The 26,258-nt window shown below is 40.5% G+C and overlaps 1 protein-coding gene across 1 annotated transcript in view; it reads right to left on the bottom strand.

Moving 5' to 3' along the window:
* The window catches only part of CCDC88C (coiled-coil domain containing 88C), a 47,977-nt gene extending 29,748 nt beyond the window's left edge, over positions 1-18,229 (bottom strand). Inside the window, exons 1-9 of the mRNA XM_010134304.1 lie at positions 18,176-18,229; positions 16,475-16,558; positions 15,044-15,184; positions 14,264-14,448; positions 13,635-13,716; positions 13,039-13,197; positions 6,779-6,925; positions 5,235-5,383; positions 2,366-2,543 (exon numbers count right to left, since the gene is read on the bottom strand). Of these exons, the coding sequence (XP_010132606.1) occupies positions 2,366-2,543; positions 5,235-5,383; positions 6,779-6,925; positions 13,039-13,197; positions 13,635-13,716; positions 14,264-14,448; positions 15,044-15,184; positions 16,475-16,558; positions 18,176-18,226 (1,176 nt within the window). The 5' untranslated portion in view covers positions 18,227-18,229. The remainder of the gene's footprint in view (positions 1-2,365; positions 2,544-5,234; positions 5,384-6,778; positions 6,926-13,038; positions 13,198-13,634; positions 13,717-14,263; positions 14,449-15,043; positions 15,185-16,474; positions 16,559-18,175) is intronic.
* Between the last annotated feature and the right edge of the window lie 8,029 nt (positions 18,230-26,258).

The following is a 26,258-nucleotide window of genomic DNA, read 5'->3' as shown; positions in this document are numbered from 1 at the left end:
GGAATGCAGAGAAAACAGATAGGTACTAGGACTGCTGCTGCTTGACTGTGCCTGAAAAGAGCGTTTTCTATTATTAGCTCCTCTGAAAACCTTGCAAGGAAGGGAAAAAAATATGTACGTGACTTCTCCTTCATATTATCTCCTATTGTACTACCTGAATAATCTTGTTCTGGCTACATGATCCTTCCAAGCACTGGATCAGTAGAAAGCTACACATATTTGAACAACTATTCTTGAAAGCCTTAGTCAGCGGATGAAATCTGACTGCAGTTAAACATCTTGAAGGAGGCAAGATTTTACCATGGGTATCTCAGGAAAGTTACAAAAAAACCCCCCCACAAGCACACAGGAGAAAAAACACTCCTTTATCTCTTGTCCTCTGACTTTATAAATGCTTGTCTTCAGCAGGCCTTAAGAAATGTTGCTCTCTTCTCTGCCTACTGTAGCAATCATTCTGCAATGAACCAGACCTCCCCTATTATCCCTTTTCCCCTAGCACATCCTCCTGTGGACATTCATATCTCTAATACATGTGTGAGAGAAATAACAAAAAGACGTTAAAAAAGGAAACTAAACAAATTAAATCATCTCAAATCAAGATTATTTTACATATCAGGTATCAGGTCTCTGTACACCAAGAGACAACTGTATGCCTTCCACAGACTATAAAACACTGCCTAACTACCTTTTTTCCCTAAATCTCCCTGAATGGGAGGTGGAGTCCATCAACACCTTGACCAGCCTGTGGTATTCAGTCAACAGCTCTGATCATACTCTGTGTTTCTCTGATAAAGAGCTCAATTTCTCTTAATAGCAGTATTTTTACCTCCATTTTTTTCCTCATTGGTCTGATACATACAGTGTTCCTCTTTCACCACACAGGCATTCCCAGCTACTGCGTTTTGCCTTATTTAACTACCAGCCCTGTAGGTGGTCCTACCATGTCAATGCATTCATCATCAAAACCAGCAGACTGATTCTGGAATCGCAACTTTTGGCACCAATACAGTGCCATAACAAGAGGTGCCCACAAGAATGTGCCTGGGGCAAAGTCAAAGGTTGACCACAGTTGTTCAAATGACTTAAAGTGCTGTACGCCACAGGAATCTGCTGAGTGCTTTATATGCCTTGATCTCAAATTTTAAGTATGTGAATTACAGTTGGAGTGAATCACATAACAGATCATAAATGGGATTATGGAAGGAGGAGTACAGTGAACTGAATTTTTACAGTTTTCACTGTTCACAGAAGAACGCCAAGAAGCAGAACTGGTCTCTCAACTTGGCAAAAGAATCTCTCCAGAAGATGGAATGATGCAGTCATGGATACCCGTTCTCCTTGGCAGAGACACTGGCACTCTGCTAGTTACAATAATGGTAATCCAGGACCAGCATTTCATATCCATATTCTCTCTCCACTTGTTCTATAAAGCAAACAGTTAGCCCATAGGCAGGCCAGAGAAGACTGAATTCTTTGTATCAGTGTTTCACACGTGCACAGGCAGTAATGGGAAAAGGAGAAATGAGCCTTATATTCCGGATGATTTAGCAAAGGGAGTAACAAGGAAGAAAATACTGACACTGGAATTTTTTATACTCAGACCAGCAACCATCTTCTTTCCCCACCAGCACTTGGCTCAACTGATTAGACTTCAGGATACAAGTTACTCACCAGACAAAAATAAAGCTAGAGGTTGGAGAAGAACTGAGCGCTGTTTCACAAGAACAAGCACTGAGCTGGCTTTTGAGCTTAAATGTAATCAGAGCTAGTAGTGGAGTGTAACACACATACATATAAAAATAAAAAGTGATGACCTGCATGTTTGTTAGAAAGATTAAAAGAATCCAGACCTTTGCAGAGAGGGAGACACTACAGAATCTCTAATAGCAAAAAGGACAAGACAAACAGCTGATGCAGGACTACAGACAGCAAAAAAGACTTACTTAAAAATATGCTAACTTAAATTCACCTGTGAGATTTATTTGACTTACATGGAAACAATATTAAAACTTTGAAATAAACAAAATATTTCAATATAGCCATGGCTTTCTTGCCTAGTAGTGACTGCCATAAGACAACAAAAAGGGACACAATCAACAGCACCATCTAACAGGGGTCAGCTTTTAAGAAACAGGAACAGTTACTTCTGCCTACAATGATGCACTTCAGTACCAGTGAAGTAGAAGGCAACAGGATACACCAATGTTAGAAGACAATTAAACAGATGGGTCCAAAAATCTGCCCAGGCTTCTAGGGAACATGGGTGAATTCTCTGCAATGCCTCACCATTCAGGAATGCTGTACAGCCCTGCGTACACTGTGTTTAAAAACCAAAGAGCTCTGTTTGTTGCTGTGAGCAAATTACCTTTTTGCTAAGCTGTTGATTTTCCTTTTCCAGTTCCATGAACTTCAGGCTGCTCTCTCTGGAGGTCAAGGAGGCATCTCTCAGCTCTTGGATTGTGTTCTGCAAGCTCTGATTATCCTTCTCTAGCTTCAGTATTCGACTGGAAGCACATTCATTCAACTCAAACACAAAGGGCTTTCTGGCTGTTGAAAAACATGAGAATCAGAAGGTGGCACTAACCAATTGACAAACATCTCCATTTCTAGCTCCCAAGATTCACTTATATGAAGATAACTGTAGTCAGATACTTACCATTTCAGCTAAACTGCTAAGTGTTAGAAAGAGAAGTCAGTGTCACAGGTAACAATTGAGACCTTTAATAAATAGGGATGTATCTGAACAGATAACCATCTTAAAAGTTACTTAAGTTTTCTAATCTTGAAGTTACTTTAGCCATCTTAGTAGGATGTTTAATGATAGTAGCAAAATACACTTCGATACCTCATACTTCCATTAGAGGAAATTGAGGCAAAAAGTAAACCACTGCGAAATGTTTGTTAAAACACCAAGATGGTGTGCTTCCAAAAGCTAGTGAAAATTTAGGTATTCAATCATATTTACTCCTGTAAAAATTTCTTACAGAAGCGAGTTCCAAAGCTTATCTTCACAGCTACTTCACCAGGAATATGTTGAATCAGGAAGGATATTTTACTACCAAGCACAGGACATCCATTAGAATGTTGATCATAGCGAAGAGCCTGAAGCTGAAGCCTCAGAACTAACAAAATTTATCCAAGTTTTACAACAGAGGTGTTATTTTACTCTACTTGTTTGTAGAGCAGAAGTCTCTACCTCTTGGCCTTAACTACCAGCACCAAAGCCTCATTGTTCTGTTCACTTCCGTGTTCATCACCTGAATAGCTGTAAGAGCAGCCCTCTGTTTCACATGGAATAGTTGCTACCCTTCACCTCAGAACGACATTCCATATGAAATTGACTTTAACAATTGTCTTTAAGTTTCAGAAAATTATTCACTCCTGCTAAATAAATAGCCAGTGCTGTTAGGTACAGTACACTGCATACTTTAGAACTTGCAAGTTCCTGAGAACGATAAAATCCCGTTTGTCTCTTTTATGGAGCATCATCTGGAGAATTTGGTCAAATGAAGACTCAAACAGTAAACATTAACTAAATATTCCAGTTGAATTCTGTCCTGAAGCAGAGCCCATCTAAATTACTTTCTCCCATGCTTATTTTTTAAATGATTTTGAATAATATATTCCGAACTAGCACATAAAATCTTGTGCTATCTGCCACTTTTGCAAACTCAGCTTGAAACCCAAGAACAGGAGGTTTTAAAAAAAAAAAATTATTTGCAGACTGTCCCTATTTGTACAAACAAGCTGGATTCAGAACAGCGGCATGCAGTGAAACGGAGCTCATTAAAAAGAATTATTGTAAAAGTACGACAGGACTTCTGTGAATTAATTTAAAGTTTTAAAGTTTAATGTTTTCCAGTTTTTAAAAATCAGGCTTCCTTCACTCTTTTTTTTTTCCTTCTGACTACAAAAGGTTACTGATGTTCTCAGTTCCTCTTACTTCATCAGAGGGTTTCTGGAGCTCCAGTGCTAAAATGCTAAGCATCAGTGCAGTGAAGGAATCTCATTTTTTCATTTTTTAAACCACTCTGTTGAGCAAGTTTTGAAAGTTATGCTTAACAGAAATGAATAAGAGTTAACAAAATAAAACTAGTATCCTTCCTTCTGTTCATCACTTTGAAAGCAAATTGGGGAGGGGGCAAAACTTGCTGTTTGAAGCAAGCCAGAAAATAAGACAGTTTTACATTTTTCTGAAACACTCTTCATCAAAATTTGTAAGTTTTGAAAATTTTTTTTCCCCACTGTAGTAAGCCACACCCTTGATTACATGTAAGGAGGAACAGAGTGCCTGCCGTTCATTTCTGAGGATAAGGTAAACCCGCTTTGCATTTAGCCATTAATATCAGTAAAGACAAGTCAGACCCTAGACAGCAAGTATCTTTGAGAGCTGGTGTCAGGGACTCAATCAGTGATTTTGTAAAACAAAGCTATTCTTCTAGACAGCTTTACTGAAAACAGAGCATCTGCTTACTCTAACTTGTTCCTTTGTTTCCAAGTTAAACTGTTCCTGGTACACAAAGCCAAACATGCGAGTCTTAGCAGAATCAAGTGAGTAATCAATAAAAGCTGCACACTGAAATGCACAAAATAGCTTATATTTCCCAAGTTCCATTTAGCATTGTTATCTAGGCTGGTATTATAGACAGAATGAATGTTAAATACAGAAACCAATGCTAAAACCTGACTAGTGAAGGAAGCATTAGTTATGTTTGAGATAGTTATGGAAATCAAATCAACCATTCAAAAAAATTAATCAGCCAGTTATTTTAACTGTACACATATTTCAGTAACTAGTAAAAATAAATGACTTCAGCATACACTACTTCCTGGGACTTAAAGACCAGCTAATCGTCTGTACTAATTGTACTAAAGAATACCAAAGATCACAGACTCCTGCCAGCCATTCAGTTAGAAACATCCAGTGTTTGGTGTGACATTTCTGCTGTGTCATTTACAAAGCTTTCTTCCCCCCCCCACCCCCCCCATTCTTTTTATCATTTTAATTAAAAGTCACTCTCTCAGTGATGAACAAAATAAAAGAAAAACATTTCAATGCTTTCAAAAGAAAGTCAAAGAAACCTTAATGAATAAATTTTAGAAGTTCTGAAAAACTAAGTTCCGAATCAACTGGCTGAAAGAAGGAAGGTCCACTTCTGTTGCTGTCTCAAGTCAACCAACCTGTCTACTCTTCAAGAGACCACGAACACAAAAACAGCTACTCCAGCTAGTACTCACTATCTGCAATATCTGTGCTTTTAGACAGTTGTTCTAGTTCCCAGCCTAGATGTGCAGACTCATTCATGCTCTGTTTCTGTGCAATCTCCAAGGCTGTGTTCTCCTCCAGCAGCTCTTCAATTCTCTTCTTGTCCGTGTCCCAGTCCTGTGCAAGACACTTATGAGTGAAAATGCATATTCAGCTTAGCCGCAAGACTTCAACTAGTCAGTTGAACTGCTACAAGCACCACACATTTTGAGGGTAGAAGAATCTCATTAAACACTTTACTTTTACACTGGAATACATGTACAACATTAAACGTTTGCTCTGCCACAGAATGCAGTGTGGAGATACCCAAGTGACCCTCTTCAGAGTCATCTCAGGTCCATCATACACTTGAAGGGAGGATGACTGGAGTGTGAGAACATCCTGGATGATGCTAAGGCCAGTATAAGCCAGAACTAGTAAGGCAGGCTGGATTCAAGCTGTCTCCAGAGCTAGGCTGTTCAAAAACATGCAGCGCCATACACTGAGACACTGCAGACTCTGCAGACATAATCTTGAATTCTACTAAGTTTCTTCAACTCCTCACGTCAAATTTGGATCCAGTCATACAGATCGGCGAGTAACATCTGCCCCACAATTTGGGTTTTAAAATATCCAGAAAACAGATCTCCAGAATGAATCTACTGTTGCTTCTGGTGACTGTTTTGGCCATTTGCATTTGTGGTGCCTCAGAGTGTCCCAAATTTTCAGAAAGCATTACCCAAAAATTCATCAAGTCACCCAGAAAAGCATCATTCAAAATGACCAGCCACTTTAGAAAAGCTGGAGGATGACATGACCCTTATAATGCCCTGAATAAGTCACTAAACATAACTCCACACAGCAGCTTCAACATCTTTGTTTCCAACAGACTCTGTTGGAAACCCCATACAGTTAAACCCACAAGGATTCAAAAACTCAGTGGGATAAGAGGACTGTTAAGCGAAATAAAAGACATGGAAGAGCATTCATTATTTCTAGTGGGAAACAATTGTAGACAATAATCTGCCACTTGTTTCACTCCCTTGTCTATGAAGCAATAAGCTATGTCTCTGATTTACACAAAAATAAATTTGGGAATTTTTCTGTCTTTGGTAATGGTGGTAATGGATTTTTAGAAGTCACCTTAATGGCTGGAGGTTTTGTTTCCAAAAAGAAGGATCATTTACTACCGTAGATTTCATTTCCACTATCTAAGAGACTGCTACTTAATTGATTGATAATGGAGATTGTAAAATCTATATGCATGAAAACAATCCATATTTTAAGATTATGATACACCTTCTTGCATAAAATTAAATTCATTAGTCTCACATGAAGTAGCACTGGCAATATGTACACGGTTAACATTATAATATTTCAAGAATTCATGTACGCAAAGTTCAAACTAATGACCTATTTAAAAGTGTTGTTCGTTTATCTGCCTGTCGCCACTGGTTTCTGTGACATGAATCTGTGACCTAGCATAAAAAAAGGAGTTAAAAAAATCAGCATACTGGAACAGAGAGGGCATACCAGCTCTATATCATGAAGTTTGGACTTCAACTGCAAGTTTTCCTTCTCTAATTCATGCAGCTTATCACCACGAGCTCTTGCCATTTTTAGTTGTTCGTCTACCATGGCCTTTGTTTCAATTAATACCACGTTTTCCTCTCTTAATTCCTAGGAAGAAAGAGGAACAATGTTAATCTCTTTAGATAAACTGACTTTTCAAAAGCCAAGTGACTTTGATAAACTGCCACTGCAAAACACAAAAAAGAAATCCGACATGTTTCTCTGTTTCATAAAAAAGTTTTTACCTAATATTTTAATGGGAGATACTATGTTTGATTATCTCCGAGTCATTCATGCAAAAAATCTAGTATTTTTTACTGTTTCTTCCTGAATTTTCGAAGTTTAATGGAGTCCCTTTTGCTTTATACGAGGTTAGATCAAGAGGTGAAGAGACTCAAGACACAGAAGAGCAACTGTTCAATTCCAATTCCACTGTTACAATACAATTTCTTCAATCAACTCACCATAGTCACCGGTTTCCCCTAATTTCAAAATAAATCTACTTTCAAGAGATGTAATAGTGTATTCAAAACATGCTGGGAAGTAACATCCATTAATACTTACTATGTCCATATCCCTGCTTCACCATACTTACATATCAATAAAGTTTCTCTGATGAACAGAATTTTCATTCACTTAAAATAAGTTGGTTTATATTTATCACCTAACAGACTCTCTACCCCACCCCCAACAAACACACAACCATTAACTGTACAAGCCACGTTGCTTATCCATCACAGGTTTTGGACCTGTTTTCACTGCGTACAAGTTTAACTTATTATTCTGCTGTAGCCACAGCATTAGAAACAAGTTAATTACACTGCACTCTGAACATTCCTTGCAAAGAAACAAATGAAGTCATGTGCATTCAAGTACCTCATCTCCACAAACATGAAACGTCTGAAGTATAAAATCTGGCCGCGTATTCTTGGTCATGCTTTAAACACATTTATTAAATTAAGCCTTATTTAAAATTTTGTAACACCTCACTGATAAACTTTTACTCTTGTTGATCCTCAGATAAACCTTGAGTCAGAGACAGAATTTTCTACAGCAGGAAATATCAGCATTTAAAAGATTAAATGGATACAAGAAGGATTTTTGCCCAGAAGAGGTATAACAGGGCAAGCAGCAGATGACTGGATTCTCTGAAGAAATTTCCTTCTGTCTTTCTTTGCTTTCCTCTCTCCTCTCCCCATCTCTTCCTCTGCTCCAAAAACAGAAAACGCATACATGCAGGATGAAGTGCTTATGGCTTGACAAATTTATTCCTGGACAACTGTCTTCAAAATGTGAAGTCTCTGCTGACATCAGTGCTCATGTCAGCTCTCTCAGACCACAAACATCCAAACCAAGTAGATTCCTGAGAGATCACCAGGCATAAGCAAACCACCTTCACTGCTTCATCAGCAACTACATTCTCATTTTTGGGGGCAGAATTAGCCTTAAGAAGCCTTAACTGCTCAGTTATCTAAAAAATAAAAAGGAAGGAAAAAAAAAAGAAAAAGATAGCTGTAAAGCACAAGTTAGGAGCATCTGATGACAGCCATTCCCACTGTCTTTTGATACTACTTGGGGACATGATTTAATAGCCTTATATAGCAAGTAACTTTAGTTGTTTGCTGCATCTTGACTGTAGATGGCACAATATTGAAAATCTACCTTATGTAGTACCATAATGCCCTTGATCTCCCAGCGGGTCAGCTACCAACTTGCAAAATATGAGAGAAGAAATTTCTGTACTACAGTAGCATTAAAAGGACAAGTATGTCAGTGCTTGTGATGTGGTTCAACCACCACAATTAAAATGTCCGAGTAAGCAAATAGCTAAGATAATAATAATGCTGAAACACAACTTTTATAGAACCAGCACCTTGGGCCAAGGCTGATCTTACAGGGTCACTTCTGGATGGGCAAACTAAAAAGGCTGACACTAAACAGATGACAGACCAGAGGAAGTACACAACACAAAATGTGCTGGGCGTCATATAAGCTGCCAGAATACCTGTAATTAAACAGCAACATGACAAGAGTTTACTTTGCTAGATCAACACATTCAATCGGGACCACAACCCTAAGAAGGAAGGTGGTGTCTGACCTTGAAAACATGGCCTCAGAACTATCCACTGAACTGCCTACCAAGCAGAAACTAGTTATTTTAGTGTCTCATGAAAAGCCAAGCTAAGTGCCAAGCATATGCACATACTCGGGCTCTGGTACAAACCACAGATCACTGGAAGCTGCAATATATGGAAGACTGAGCACCTTCCATCGAGCGCCCAGGAGGGGTGGACACGCCAGCTCAAAGCAGTTCTGATGAAATCTTAAATTAATAATCTGGTGGAAATGCCTGCTATGTCAACGTCAACATTGCTCACTGGCATACCCATGATCTGAGGTTGTCTTAACATTTGAAAGTTCATATCATTTAAATAATTACTCCATGGGAGCTTTGTAGCTCAAAGCCTAGAAGCTAAAACTATCCTAACTAAAACATGTCAGTACAGAAGTCTCTGGGATAATGTAGTCAACCTAGAAACATGGCTGGCTACAAATCACACTTGTTAGACAGTCAGCAGGTGGTGGAGCTTCCACTGGAATAAAGGGTTTTTTTTTCTTTAACAAGCCCACCAACATTATTTTATAACTATGAGTTTATTTTTAAATTGACAGCAAAAATAGTTCACTGAGAATTTCATTTTTAAAAAAATACACTGGATTTATTATGCATGGGATTAAAAAATCCCTTTGTTTTATATCACTTAAATTATGATGGTTTGATATCAACATACATAATTCTGCTCTTGTAATTTTTAAAATAAATTACATATTGTGGTTTGATCTTGTATCACTGTGCCTCGAAATAGCCTTAAGAAAGTCCATTGTGTGCTCATACGGTTACAATTAACCTTGGAGGCAAGTGGCTGCACAGTCATGATGCATTGCTGCTGAAAACATTTTCAGAAACTAAAGTAGCAATCAGATTGTTTAAATCTGAAACTAGAGAATTTGCACGTTCATCCAGTCCCAGTTACTAAAGAGAGTTCAAACCCCTCCCTTCTGACAGTTCAGAAGCTGCCCCCACTGAGCCATGACATAGTTAACACCTTGTGACAATCAGTGATTGCCTTGGACAGCTATATGAAAACACACAAGAGATACTTTTCCTTTTTTTAACAGTCACAGAAATTCCTCCTGTCATCTTGCATGGAAATGTGATTGCAGTGAGGAGAGAGACTAGGAAAGGCAGATTTCCTGGCCTCAGAAAATAATCTGATCTCCCGGAGCAGCACAAGGTTCAGTGGAGAGGAATACTGGAAGGAAGCTTTACATTGGCAGGAACACCTCCTTGGAGCAAGACCTGCATTAAGCCTGCTCCTCCACATTGACAGTTATGACCTCATTAAGCCACTCCAGCAGGAAGGTCTCCAGAACATATTCATCTCTATGTTCCTTGAACGATGGTCAAATTAAAATGTCATTTCTGAACAACTCTGTCAGGAAATACAGAGAAGGAAAACAACACACATGCCTAAATACATGTTCACACAGTGAAAGCCTTGCTCCATTTGCACTGTTGCTGCAATAGCTTCCTAAATATCTTCTGTTGCCACTGCTCATCAGTATTATGTCCTTTCAGAAACTACTTATAAGCTTGCTCGCAATTCCTAAACTTTGTTATGGTATCATACACGGAGCACATTCCATATTTCTTTTCTCAAAACTACCAAATGTGTACGTGAACTACAAGAAGGAAAAGATTTTTAAGTGCTCATTCAATAGCTTTCTGCACTGATGTACAAACGTAAATCCACTTTTTCTTCTGACTTACCAACTTGTCACTGCTTATTGACAACCCTGTCAAGACTCTATGAGCCTTAAGGTCTCACGTTACCATAAAATAGTGGCTTATGCTGTACTTCACACACCTACATTTTCATTGCTGTGCCTTTGTGAGATTTGTTCAGGTTGTAAGACTTAGAACCATCTGGTTGGAAGAGATCTTTAAATCATTCTTAGAGCTTAGGAAGCCACCCACAGCCTGTAAATGCCAGGAGATGAATTAGCACTGTACTGTCTAGCAGTAAAAAACCTACCATTTTACATCCCTCCGTGCACCTTACAACTTGCAATTGTAAGCCAAACAGTTTTTGAAGGAGTGGGAGGAATCTGAGCAGACGTGAACTGATTCCAGCCATTAACCTTTCTTTTGGAGGAGTGGAGGACTTGAGACAGGTAAGACAGAAAACTAAAGGACCATGGAAAGTTGGATCCTGGTTACTATGCACAGCCTTTGTGCTTCTCCATGACCATAAAAAAGGCAGTGTAGCACCCTACGGAATCCTCTGAATCATGAAACCAGTGGGGTTTGCCTGATGCTACCACTGCTCAACACTGGCAGTCCATGGCTGTGTCATGGCTTGATCAGTGGTGGAAGGGGGAGTGGTAAGAATGTGAAACTCTTGGGCTATTCTAGACCAGAGCAGCCTGCAGACAGCTGTGCAACCCTGATGCACAATAGAAGAGCTCAGCCCCTCAGTGACAACTTTTGCTAGAGGCCACGCTGTGGCCTAGAATTAGAAAAGTGTCATATCAATGGGAAATATTCTTCGGCACACTCCTTGGAGAGCCAGCACTCACCTCTGACGTTCAGTACTTTCACCAAAAACCATCAGGGTGGAAGAGGGAGTAAGTGAGGACCGTTGGAACGAATGTGAAACTGAAGCGGAGGTCTCCTTCCTGAATGGTATGTTAAGCAAGATTAGCATGCAAACAGCAGAGCAGGAAAATGCTGGCTCCAGGACAAGCAAGGAGGATGAGAACTCACGAACAGAAATAGCTACTCCCTTGATCTCAGATGAAGATAAGACTAAAAAAACTCCTCTCCTAGCTCTGGCTACATTCTCCGAGCAGCAGGTAGAAGCCAAGTGACTCCAGTGCGCAGCCAAAAGGGAAATGCCAGGATGCCATGCTAATAGCTTGAGTGCCTGGTTACCATACGACTGATTTGCCAGCTTGAGGGAGGGAAACAGACGGAGACAGAGCTTCATGACTCTTAATGTAAACTGGGAATCCCTGAGAAGGAAGACAGGCTTTTGTAGTCTGTTACTACATTCAATAACCATCCATTTTAGTGAATCTATTCATAAGACGCAGCAGCTAGCTAGCCCCTTAGGTTAGAAAGAGGGGGGGAAAAAAAAAAAATCACCTACAAAGTAGAATTTATAGAGCAGAAGTAAGGTCTGTATTCTCAGCCAGAGGCCTGGCAAATGCGAGTTTCAGCATCACTCTTCTGCCTTAGACCTGGGATTTTATCCGATTACAGTGAAGTTGTCAATTACTGAACCTTCATACGATGTTCATCGAGTCTGGACACTTATCTGACTTTGGGTGAAGTATTATGTACGTGGATTACTGGGAGTTTAGGTGAGAATGGCTCAAAGAACTGAAAGGACAGAAAATAAGAGCAAGTCTGACCTAAATCAAAGGTCAGCCATGCTATGAGCAATGAGTTTGCCTAGATGATCTCCAAAGTCCTTTTAACCTAAGTTAATCAATAATTCCAGGACAGGCATAGCTGCAGGTGACTAAGCTGAGTAACTGGCATTACTACTGGAACAAAGCTATATATTTCTCATTGACGTACCCTCCTCGGGGGACTACAGAATATCCAAATTTTCTCTCCTTTCTACTGTAAGCAAGAGCTGCAAAAAGGAGTGGCTAGAATTTGCTCTCCGATGTCATACTTAAAAACACCCAGCCACTTTAACATCAGTTGCATCTGCTACAAACCCCTAAGGAAAAACACCGAGACATTCATTTAGCTAATTTATACATGACATTTAAAATGTTGGTCAAGAGAAGAACTCTGGAACACAAGCGTTTTACCTATGAGTAAATTTTCAAGGCTAGACTTAAAGTCTGGATTCTGTAGAAGCAGCATCCAGAAAAGGTCTGCTCTGTTTAGTCCCATAATGCTGAATTAAGCAGTTTATTAAAACCAATGGGTATTTATCTTTTGTGTGCACCAAGTCCTCCTTGCCACTGAAAGAAGTTTTAATATTGCTAAGCCAATAACTATGATGTATGTTACAAAATCTCCACTTGCTCTGATGTTTTGCTATAGTCAGCTCAGTGACAAATGACACATGAACTGGTAACACAACAAAAGTCAAACATTAAGAATTACTCATCAAACCTTCCTGACAATTTTTACTTGCCTCCATGCGAGCTTTGTAAAAATCCACATCGTGAAGTTTCTCTTTGCACCGAACAAGTTCTGTCTCAAGCCTCTCCACACGGTCTGCCCTCTCTCTCAGAGAGTCAAGCTCATCTCTGTATGCTCGGGCAGAGCGAGCATCTGAGGCCAGGTGGATATTCTATGAGAAGTGAGGAATAAGCAGGGGAAAAAATCTTTGTTAATACTTTAAAGCACGTTCTTTAAACTTTATTTTTATTTACTTCCTTGCTTATTTTAAGAGTAGGCAAATAGCATTCCCCTGGTTCAGGAGTAAGAGAGCTCTGCTATTATTCTCTACAAGACTGAGTGATTCTTCAGCCTATTGGGACATTTCTAATGCCTGATGCTGCATAAGCTTCAGGCATTACTAGGCTATTTGCAAACTGAACAGATGAGATTGCTCTCCCCAGCTAAGTGGAAAGCGTAGCATTGCCATGCCATAGCCATAATCATCAAACAGGCTGCTGGAGTAACTTCATTTCTTCATTAAAAAATAGGTATAGTAGTATTTCAGCTCACCCTGGAAGAGTCCTTTTTAAATAGGGAAGCCCATCACATAAAACAAGCCCATCTTACCTCTTGTTTTAGTTTTTGCAGCTCTACAGTGAGCTGCTCAACTTCATGTTTAGAATCTCCAAGTTGCTCAGACTTCTCTTCCCTGAAAAGGATTAGAAAAATCTTAGTAATAAATCCTGAAACAATATTGATTACATAGACACTGCTGGGAATCTGGAAAGGAAATAGAAATTTCCTAGCATATTCTCAATATAAAGCCTCTTTCTCATGAAAGTTTCATAAAAGCAACAGGTTTTATCTCACAATTCCATGCACGTATCACGGATTTGAGTTTGCAACTCTATTTTTATACCAAGTACATCTGTTTAAATCTTGCTGGTGCTACTGCTGCCATAGCTAGCCTCATTGGCCTCTAGACTTCTCACTAATAATTAAAAAGCACAGCTAGCAATCGGCATTTTGAAGAGGGGAAGAGAGATATGAGACTCAAAAAGAAAAGTGGAAGAAGCCATCACTCTTGTATTTAACCATGACCAGTTAAGAAAGAAGAAATACCCAGACTAGCTTCCTACTACTATGAACAAAAGAGATCTCTCATAGAAGCCAGTGCCTGGAACAGACAGGCACCTGCATTTACAGGACACACAAGACTTCATATACAAGTGTCTCTAGAATCACTGGTGACTCACAGCTCCTGCCGGATTCTTCTCAATTTAGCCTTTGTGTCTGCCAGCTCAACTGCAAGGTGCTGTTTGTCTTCATTAGAAAGAGGACTGGCTGAGTTTGGTGAAGAATCTGGACTTGGTGCTTTCAGAGGACTTGGTGGTTGCTGAGACTGCAGATAATCTCGTTCTTGAGTGAGATCTACGATGACCTGGAAGTACAGAGAATTATCTACTGTCAAGATGCAAATAATATAATTATACTTTGTATTTCAATTATCTAAAAATTACTTATAAATGTAGAAAAATATTAGCCTGGCATTATACAGAATCCAAGTGACAGTCAGAAGGAGAGGTTATAAAGAGGAGGAAAGGAATCTCCACTGTGCTCAGACCACTGAAACACTCCCCTTTCAATGCTCAAAATAAGCATCTGTTTTGTTTGCAGAATTCCTAAAAACCTATAACAACTAACAGTTTAAACTAACACAATCACAGACGAAAGCATAACAGAAAATTACAGGTTAAAAGAGAAGAACCCTCCTCCAGAGATCTGAAGGGAAAGTAACTGATGAGTCGGGTAGGGCCAGCCTCACACTGAAAAAAACTAAAGACGACACTGGAACCCATAACAATGGAGAGACAGGCAAGCAGTGTTCAGACTGAACAGACATGCAGAGAAAAAAAATCTCAAGACAACGTCACAGAAGAAAGTGCAGAAGAAATAGAAACCCAGTGCACAAGACACAAGTGAATGAACAGAGCCTGCATCTGCTGCTTCAGCGTGGGAGAGATAAGATATTGTACTTCTGTGCATTCATCTCTCTCATCAATGAGCCTCTTGAGGTGGAAAACCATATTCCTGGAGAGAGACTCCAGTTCTTCTGGGGCCATATCGGGGAGCTCCAGCCACTGCAAGTCAAAGACGTTCTCCTGGTTGTGAGTCACCTAGGAACAGGAACAAAAAAACCATCTTTCCACTGGTCGATCTGTAAATTTGTTTGCTGTATACGCTGCATCCCCCAGGTTCTTCTACTGATCAATTAAAAAAAACACCACATTTCACCAAAAACAGGTTGCAAGTAACAAACACCACTACCTTAATTGTAACGCTACCCAGCAATTTCTGGTATTTTGGGGGTTTTTTAGGGTTTTTAAGGCTGATTTTTTGAAGTTATCAGATACATACTATGATTAATAGCACATGCACTTGCGTATTACAACCATCTCACTGCAAGCACTGAGGTGGTCACCACCGGGATTTGAAGGGGCTGATCCCATGCTGAACAGTTAGGCTGGTGTCTCACTAAGAAGCAGCCCTGCTTTCAATGAATTTGCAATTCACAGCTGATATGGCTGGGAGGAGCTGCCTTTAGCAGAAAGGTCTCTGGTGGCTGCTAGTAATGTACCTTTCAACTACTATGTCACCCAAACCAAATTCCTTTGAATGATTTAGCAGAAATGTCAGACAAGTCTCTCGAGCACAGTTAAATACTGTTTCGAATTTTGCCATAACCATGTGCTTTGTTCATCATGATTTTTTTTTTTAAGTGGAACTATTTCTTTAAATGCTAAAGAAAAAAGTTCCTTTGACTACTAGCTCCTCAAATCTGAGCGTACTGGGCTTTCCACACCTGCACGCACTGATACCAGTGCCGGCTCCTGGTGAGGCACACCCAGCGGGGACTATTTTCACGTGGCTCCCCTTTGGGTCTCCAAAGCAAGCTGGCTCCTAACACCTACAAGTCCAAGAAACTCATCACTGGATCAAACTTCTCTTTAAAAACAGAGTATCTGCCCAATTTCAGCTGCAGAGTGCACTTTCAGAGACCACCTGAGCTCACAGGCCACTACCCAAAGCAACCCACTGGGGAGCCTGCGTCTCACTTAACGCAGCACTTGGGGACTAAGTGCCTGCACCAAGTGCTGCAAGGCGCGCTGCAGCTTCTAAGCCATACACGCTTTCTAGAAATACCGCACGTGTATCCTTACACCAATTCCTTTGACATAGCCTATAACTGGAGAGCAAGGCATTTACCACTGCATCTCTTTAAAAGACCACTGAGCCAAGTAATGTTCCCAGCGCCTATCATTTCATCTTATAATTTGATAGCAGTTTCTGTGAAGTTCATGAGTCCATTATAAAATACCAAGCATTAATATTTCACAGCAAAAATCAACCCGTTAAGTCAAGGAAGGGAGAGACAAAGTCAAAATAGACAATACTAAGGGTCCCACCTCCTGAATGTGTGACACAATGGCGGCTTGGGTTTCAATATCCAGTTGTTTTATTCTTTCAATAAACTCTTCTTTTCTTTCACACTTTTAAAAGAAAACGAGTCATGAAACAGTGCTGTATATCCTAAGCTTACTGCACAATTTTTCATTAAAAAAAATCCCCACATTGCTAACAACAAAATGTTCAAGATCTACAATGTGTCACACTACAAAGTATATCACTTCAGCGCTCCATATGCAGCATGAGCCGAATTATGCATTAAATTATTTAAACTTTTTACAATCAGTACAATTAAGGCCAAGTTAAATGGCTGGTTTTGCTCTTTAAAAACAAGGTCAATGTGCAATGAGATCAAGAAGTGTGGCAACAGCTGCAGAAAATCATCACAGCTCGTTAATGGAGCTGCACAAATATAAACCTACATTTACACTGCATCGTTTATCCCGTCTGCTTTGCTGTTTGCAGTTTCCTTGGTTTTGGCAGTGAAAAGAGATGCATCACTTCAGATACTACTCACATCAATGCATAATGTTGCTTGTTGCACTAAATCAACAGGTGCTTTAGATAAAAAAATGAAGTTGGGAAACACGCTGGATAAAAACGAGTGACATTTCAGACAAACAGGTTTTAGTAAATCTTTTACTGAAAGCTTTAAAAGGGGCAGTCATCTGCTATCTGTACCTGGTTGTACGCTAACAATATTACTGCCTTCTTGTCACAACTCTACATTGCAGAGAAGTTAAGCATTACTTGAAGTTTTTTATAACTCATTTACAATGTCCAACGGGGTCTGGTTCTGAGTGTCAACCATTCCCTTCCTTGGGAAGAACCTCATGCCTATAAGTGGAGACTGAGGACGCACAGCAGCTTGCCAAACCCGACCTGTATTCTTCGAGCTGCAATGCAACGCTGAGATAGTTCAGAGCAGCCGTATGTAGGCAGCTTTACCCTGACATAATTGACTTGACACAGCTGAGCAGAGGAAGTGTCCTAAGGCATGACAAAAACAGCAGACAGACCTACAAAGAAGGTCAATTATAGGCAAAGGCTGGCCCGCAATGCCTCTATTGTTATCGCCACAGAGGTTTGCTGGTCAGAACACTGATTTCTTTATCTGGTGACTGTCCTGCGTTTCTGGGGAGTTCCCTTATACATTGCCTACTCATTTTAACAAATGCAGTATAAAATCCCCACATGAATATCCAAAGTAACCATTCATTTTTTATTTTCTACATGTAATATTTAATCAAAAGATTATACTAATAAAATCAGGATTAAACAAACAAATGTTCAGACTATCAGCTTACCTATTTGTTTGGCATTAATACGTACTGTTCCATTCTATATTTTAAAACAGTAAGAAAATAAACCAAGAACAATATTGACATCAAATCAAGATTGTTCAAAGCTTATCTCTCCCCACTTTGTTATGAAAGTAGACGACTGCTTGGTTGCAAGAGTATATATACTGTGGCTGATTAAGCACTGGCAAAAAACTGAGGCTACTGCTAACACAAAGCGTGCTTCCTTTCCCCTGCACTACTTTAATTCACCTATTGTGCCTTCTCACAAACTCAGCTTACAAGCTGTCTTAGGCTGCAGACTTGTTCATACAGCACTAATGTTTGGGTGGATTTTCTCAGTGAAGAGATTAAAAAAAAAAAAAAATCTTATTTTTCAAGCTTTTAATTAATGTTCACCTGCACAGCACATCCCAGAACCAACAACAGCAACTTCTTAATTTCATCCATGCTTTTACCTAGAGAGCAAAAAAGGAAATTAGTACATACGTACAAGAAATTAAGTACTTGCAAGTGATCCTCTCCAAAAGAGAAATAAGACCTTTAAATAACTGCCTGAACAATATATATGTGCCCATTACGTTACAATACTTTCCATGTAAGAATACAGCTCTTAGGGATTAGTTTAAAACCCCAAACCCAGCAAGACTTTTTTCCCCTCAGTGTACTATCCTCACCTCTTTTTTGAGCAATGCAGGAAAAATATACATCCTTTTAACTGTTCCAACACATATGCTCAATACTTGTCCCTTGTTTTGTGATTAACAAGAGTGCAAAAAGGCCCACCAAACCACCATCACCTCTCCCCGCCCTGAAAAACAAAACAAAACACCCTAGGCAGAAGCAAAGGAGGGTTATTCTCAAAGAACCTGTCCTAAATCCTCTGTCTGTAAAACAGCTGCCACTCAGACGTCCCAAAGCTGAATGACACACTGTGTACGTAAATTCTCTCCAAGAGATGTTTTACAAATAAATTCTTCCAGCATCAAAGCCTGCTCACACTTGGAAGCACAGACCCTATGTGCTAAGAGGGATAAAAAATGAGTGATGTAGAAGGGAGAACATGCAACTAACCATATGCTCGGGGAGCTGGCGGGGGGAGGAGACACGCGCAGGGTGTTACTGCAAGGAATCCTGCTGCGACCAACAGCCCTGCTGCCTGCTTCCTAAGGTTAGGAGAGAGAAAGCCACACAAGGGGAACCGTGTGGCTTTGAGACGACTCCAGATCTTGTTTCAACAAAATTAATGTAGGCATTGATAAAGAAAATTATGAAAATCAAAATTAGACAAAGGGAGATGGAAGGCAAGGAGCTTCAATGAGGAAATAACACATCATTATGGAGTTAAGTTCAGGAAAAGCCTGTCCTCATCCACACTAGAGGAAGAGAACAAGAGAAGAACAGGACACATAGAGTTTTCTCTGATCTCTATACATCTGCATGCTTCCTGACACAGCGTGTATAACTGGGGAGCAAGAAGCTTTCATTTTACACCCTGCTTTACTTGGGTGTTCAATTGCTCTATCACTTAACAGACAGATCATATTTTCTGAATGCCACCATGTTCCTCCACCAACACTGTGCCCTTGTAAGGCTGCACTGGCACAGAGGCATGTGCACGGGGAACTGGAGTTAAAGTGACTCACGAATTAAGCTGCTACAGCCCACCAGATGTACAAAGGCATGCTGACCTAAATTACCACCAGGTCATTTCCATCTCAGAACACGGCAAGCCAGCGTGGCCATATGCAGGTAGCTTAGAAAACAACTTGCTTTCTGATTTCCTGATTTTAGGGCACACAAACACCCTAAACCAGTCTTTAAATGTGCCTTACTTGTTAAACAACTTTTCAATAACTTCTAGGAATGTTGATCTGTCCAATGTTTCTTCAATGTCTCACAGAGATTATCGGTACACTGTATGAATCAACACTAGAACTCTCAATATCTGAGTCCCACATTATTAATCACTATGAGTTTCCAAGTGGGATTTCTCTTCTGCAGACAGACATATCTAAAACATGCTGGTTCACACACTGTAAATACAATATTGTTTATTTCCCTGCAGAATATTTTAAAACTGGGTTTGAAAGACATACAATCATTGTCACTATTCTCCCCGTATCTAGCAGCAGACCTGTCTTCCTCATTTCTGAAAAATTACAGTTTAATTGTAATTTCAGTCTGTGAAAATCTCATTGTTCTGTATGATTCTGAATAACACAATCTCAAATGTAGGCAGTGTAACAAAAAACCTCTCAGCAACAACAAAAAAAGATCTATGGTTCCACAACCAGTTCCTTTGAGGGCACGACTAGCCCAAGGAAGTACTTAGTTTGGTCAGAAGACGTTTTTTGATGAAGCTGAGTTCTCATTAGTTTCAGCATTGGGTTTCATTCTGCATCACCGTCAGAGCAGATGCAGACTAGGGATTAAACGCAGAGCATGTTACTAAGTCATGGAAAGCAAGTGACTCAAGTGTGTGTGTCTCATTCTCCCAAACTTACTCAGAGTAGAACACCTTGTCCATGTAAGACTGGAGGAGTAGACACCAGACTGCTTGGTCCAGATCACACAAGTGCTCTAACCATTGCTGCAACTGTGCTGCGGGCACCACCATCTGTCGGCCATAAATTCTGACCTGAACACCATGGCATTACAGCTATCCTCAAGGTGAGCCCAGAGGCTTAAAATCACTGATTTTAGAAAAGTTCAGGGTTACTTTCCAACCCTGGTAGCATCTATACCATCCTAAAGACATGCGAGCTGCTTAAGGTATTCAAACCACACTCTGGACCAAAGGTAGCAGCTTTGCTACTCTCTCCATGATGGGCACTGATGATGCTGCATGACTCTGTGAGGTGAAACTCCTTCAGCTGTTACAGGAGTATTTTAGGAAGGTCAACCCTGCTCTCAATCAGGGACTGACCTTGCCTGGAAAATACCACTCCGAGAACTTGTTTCCACTTAGGCTCTCCCACCAGGAAGAGAAGCTGAGGCAGACACAGCAAGCCCCCTTTGTAGGGAAGGACAAGCCAGAGAAAGGCTTGAAAGGAGCAAAAAATTAAGATTCAAGGTAATCATGAGATCACTGGTTTGCTACTATTTTTAAAATAGTATGTGTCAGTCTGCTCGGTCCACTGACAGTTTTCACAGAAAACATAGCTGTCAGGAATTTTCCAAGATTTATTTTTAATAAATTAGTTTATGCTTGCAGACACACTTATGTACGTGTAATGAAAATGAGATTGTACTACCTACAAGAAATACTTTTAAGGTTGAAAGGTCTACTTAGCAGATCTGCTCTGCCAGCCATGCAAGTGTTTCAGAAAACCATGTGTGACTTTAAAGAGTTAATTCCTTGGGCTTTCACTCTGAAGTGGTCTCCCATGGGATGGAGGCAGTTTGTTAGCACTAAGGCACTCTGAGATCACTCATACTCAAGCTAGGTTTGAGTAACATTGTAAAGTGTCATAGAATAACATTATTTACAGGAGGTATTTAGAAGAAGCAGGGAATGAGTATGGAAAAACCTCTCTTTCAATCTAAAGTGCTTTAGAGAGAGTTTTCAATTAAACCTCGGAATGAGCCCGGAAGGATTAACTACCCCTCTCCTTTTATCTCACCCACACTGAGATACCACACACTTAAGTGGAGTGCCCAAGGTTACTATGTGAATCAGAAGCATATCTAGGATTATTGCAGAGTGCAGCAGCACAGGACAGTTACCCCATAATGCATGTTCAACAAAAGCAAGTGATCTTCATCCCCAATTCAGTCATGCCTCCTGAACAGAGAATGAGGTGGTAAAGTTCCTCATGCAGCTGCATAGGCAGGAACGTGCAGGCTTCCCTACGCTGGCTCACTGGGATGACAGAAGTCCTTCCTAGACAGCGGGGAAGAAAGCCTGCTGGGTCCACACAGCCTTATGAGCTGACCTTACCAGGACAGTGTCCTCCTACAACTTAGGATGCTAATGCTTAAGTCTGGGGCAGCTCCTGGCAGACAGGAACCCAAAAGCTAAAACTAATAGACAGGATTCAAACTCTCACTTAAACAGAACAGTGCCAATTAAAAAACAAAACCAAAACCCTTGTTTTCTTTTACACCTTTTTGAAAATTCCAGGGCAGCTGCTCTCAGGCCACATGTTTGTGCCTGCAAGGGAGCCAGCCACCTGGGGGGTCTGCAGAAAGACCATCTGCTCCCAACCACGAGAGAGGGCCAGCAGGTTTTCTGAAAACCAGAGGGAGGGAAAGCCCGAGCACCACCTGTGTATCCTGGGAGCCTCCCTGCACCAGAGCCAGGAGACCCCTCTGCTCTCACAGGGAATGGAGGGTGGGAAACAGATGGCAGGACTCAGGGAGAAGGCGGACAGAGGGATTAGGAGACACAATAACAATAAAAGGAGGATCAAGGTACAGAGAGAATACAGACTATGAAGGAAAAAAAAAAAGAGAGCAGGGTAGACAATATATCAGAGAAAACAAGAATGAGAGAGTCCAAGCATCTTGAGCTTGTACTGCTTCTTTCTGCACATTTCTACTTCAGAGTTCCTCTGGTAGAAGAGAGGGAGCACCAGCGTATGTAGTATTACACACAGCGGTCGGTGGGTACGCAGAGAAGGTGGGACAGAGTATAACACACAAGTGCCATTTTTTCCAACTGTAGCAACGCCCTGAGTGAGAAAAGCTTGAATGCTAAATTTACACTGTTGAAGCAGTGTTTTGTTATTAACTTTATTTTATGAACCTTTGCACCTCTGGAGGATTATGAAACAAAGTGAGGAAGGAAACCAGACATGCAAAAATACCCCAATGGGAGAAGACATCTTTAATGATTTTAATGAAAACCAGCTTCTACAGACACTTGTTAAAAGGGACTTTGGGCTCTCTCATTCACAAACTTAATAGTGTAATTTGAAAAGGGCATCTAAATTTTTTTTTTAAAGAGACAGAAATGAGCCTATTTCAGGCAAATAAAACCTTATTTCCATTCTTGGTCTGAAAGAAGTTAAAATCCTCCCTCCTCTCCAATTAACTATGACTGTTTCAAAGGTTTAATTGCCATCAGTTTCCAAGTACACCCACTAGCTTTTACTAAGCATGTCTAGAAACTAAGGCATTAAACACCTCTAAACAGAGGTTCAGGACCAGTACTGTATACTGATATTCCTTGTGTGGGCACATGAATGAGTGGCCATTTATAACACATGCTAAAAGCAGAGTTAACTATGAACAGGGCATTATAGTGATGAGTATAGATGACAAATAACACTGATAATTCTCATAATGAGCACAGGGGATTTGTAGTGCAGTAATGAATTGAAAAAGCTGTTCAACAAGAAAAAAAACATGGGGGAAAACAAAAAGAGACAGGAAGTCTAATGGTAGCAGCTGTCCACTGTACAGTGCAGTGAAGAGAAGAAACCCTGTAATGTCAGCTGCATCATCCTGCAAGTCAGATTCCTGGGAAAATTTTCTAAATCCTGTAATTATATTTTCAAGTTTCTTTTCAGCTCTTTATATTCTAGAAAAGAGTCGAAGTCTTCATCATCATACAAATATTTTCGCAACTTTTCTGCCTATGGCCAATGAACTGAAGCAGGAAAAACTGCCATGGCCCGCAACAAAGCGATTTGGAGGACATGAAAGGAAGTAAAGCTCCTAAACTCCACAGGTATGCATCCTCCTATGCAAAAGCCCAACTGCTACTGCATTTTTAGTGGTGGCAGCTCTGCTTTTCCAATAGTCTCATGTTCAAGAGAAGAGCTGCAGAAACCTTCAATAGTCCCAACTGTTGAGTGCCAAACAGAAGCTAAACATCAAGAACAGCATTCTCAGCTCTAGAACTGTTCAGTTCATAATTTAATATATGTAACACCATTTTTGGCTGCGTTTTAGAAGGAAAAAGTAAAATTTGCAGACAGCACCAGTGAACAAAGAGCTCTGAAAAACGTGCATTGCAAAATATCACGTGGGCTTGTTACAAGGAGTAAGTCACTGAAATTGTTACACAGTGAATCATACATTAAATGATCTAACAGCTCTCTGGTCTTGGATCTATAGAGTCAATACAGCCATTAGGAGCCTTCCCAGCTCAGACAGTATAAAGCAACACTGTATTTGTTTCAGGAACGTGATTGCGGGATCAATTTTTCATCCTCTGGTCAGGAGGAACCTTTAATGCAGTTAACTTACCTACACGATGGGGAAATTTCTAGAAAACTGGAATTTCATCACTGCCTCTTAGATCCACCCCAGCCCTGCACACCACCTGCACCTCAATCTCCAGCTCCTACTCCTTCCCACATTGCCCAGCACTGTCTCTGCAGATGCTGCCTCCAAGATTCTGCCCCTTCCCTGTCAGTCTCTGTCCAGAGGAGACAGAGAAAGAGGTTTCTCCTCCACCCTTCTTCCCACTTTTAAACACTTCCCCCTCAAATAACCATCTCCATCATCTCCCCATACTGCTGTCATCCCCAGCCTCCTCGATTCTCTGTTGCCTTTCCCTGAGGCTCCTCTGTACTCACGCCAGAAGCACTGCTTCCCATGCTGATGATTGCTTTCTCCTCACATCTCTATTCAATCTGCAGCCCTCCTTTAGTTCTCTTGCTGACAGAGAATTTCTCATTTCACTTGTTCTTCCCCTCCCTGTCTTCCTCCCACTCCTCTCTGCAAGACAGTAACAGAGACATCAACCTGACAATCACCTGGTCATTGCTCACCACAGCCTACTCCTTCATTCAAGATTTTTTTTGTGTTGGTTTTACTAACTTCTCAGCCTTCTCCTCCCTGTTCCCTCTTTCCAAGCTTGATGTTAGCCCTCAGCCAGGCTCCTCTTCCTGAAGGAAGTTCTTGTTCTCCACTTCTCTAACCATTTCTTCAGCACATCTTACCAGTGCCAGTGATCATCTAGCTAAGGGTAAGATTAAGATGAGTTTATCTTGAAATCCTGTCCCTCAAGACACTCTCCTCCCTGAATACATTCTTTGGAGCAAGTACATCTCAATTTTTTCTTTGTTCATGACCTTCCTCTGTAGTGTCTAAGCCAGGACTAGTTCTCAAAACTATTATAAAATATGGCTAAGCAAGAACTTTCTATTTTTTATACACAAGTATCCCATCAATTTTAGGCATCCAGAAGTGACATTTTTGCATACTTTATTCCCTCTTCCCATGTTCTGAACAATGCGAATGACGAGTCAGAGAAAACTTAAAGGACCACATAAAAAACCCATTGTATTTTAAAATGTCAGAAAGTGAAGCAAAATTTTTGTTTGTAATTAAAGGAGTCAAACACATGGACGACCAATACACACCTGAAAACATCAGGTACTTTCTTCAAAGAAAGGCTCACAGTGTTGACAAAAACAGCAGGACATGGTGGGAAATTATAGCTCACTACAGGACACTTTCAAGTGTGCAGCTTCCCCAGAAACCAACACTGTGGATACTGCATTATAAGCCTGCTGCCAGCTGTCGCTCAGGAGTGGCCTTGACAAGCAACCAACCCGCCTTTTCCATTGACACTTTGCCAGCAGAGACACTGCCTTGTTGGCCCAGACCTTCACCAGCATTCTTAACACCAGCAGCCCAGGCTCTGCCCATTGCCCATATGACTAAGAGAGGCCACAGCTCTTTTATTTCTATTTTCTTCTTTACCCTCAACAGTATACTGTACAGGAGAAATGACTGGCATTGCAGACTTTAATCTGCTTGCTGAAGAAGAGGATGCCTTAGTTTCAGCTTGATTTTGCTGCAGAAGTGCCAAGACTATGAGTTTCAGTGATCTCAAATCTGTAAGTTAATGTTCTTTTTTGATATAAACCTCTTTTTGTACATACACACACTACTGCTGCTAAGAGCAGCAGAATAAATCTGCTGCCAAGGTTTCCGTCATTTGTTTGTTCCAGAGATGCCAATTACCGCGTCATTCCTCATCACTGCTGACAGGGCTCATCCAGTTTCCTTCTTTAGTAAAAACAAACACGTTTTCCTTGGCACTAGCATGGGGCTAAGGCAGAAATAGTACAGACATGCAAAAAAAAAGTAAAAACCACAGCAACAAAACTTTTCATTTCAGAAATGCGGCTCTAAGGAGACGTCAACTTTGTTTTCAAGCTAAACAGCTTTCATTTTGTCTCACCAAAGCCACTGGACTCTCATTGAGCTCATCATTTTCCAGTCACTTCTGATGTGATACCCCATATGACAGATATCCTTGCCTAGACAACACGGACAGACAGATGATTTTTTTCTTCCTCATCCATTCTCTTCCTCACTTGTTCCTATTTGTCATATATGCATTTTTCTCTCCATCCTCACATATTTTTCTCCCCACACTTCATTTGCAACAGTTCCTTCACACTTCAGGGCAATTCTGCAAGACTCTTCTGATGTGGATATACTGCTGCAACTGAAGATGTACAGGACAACCAGTCCATCAGGTCAAGTCAGCATGGGTTTATGAAAGGCAGGCACT

Source organism: Buceros rhinoceros, unplaced genomic scaffold (assembly GCF_000710305.1).
Source record: "Buceros rhinoceros silvestris isolate BGI_N320 unplaced genomic scaffold, ASM71030v1 scaffold22574, whole genome shotgun sequence".
NCBI lineage: Eukaryota > Metazoa > Chordata > Aves > Bucerotiformes > Bucerotidae > Buceros > Buceros rhinoceros.
The sequence above is the reverse complement of the archived record's forward strand: the minus strand, read 5'-3'. Positions and strand labels throughout refer to the sequence as shown.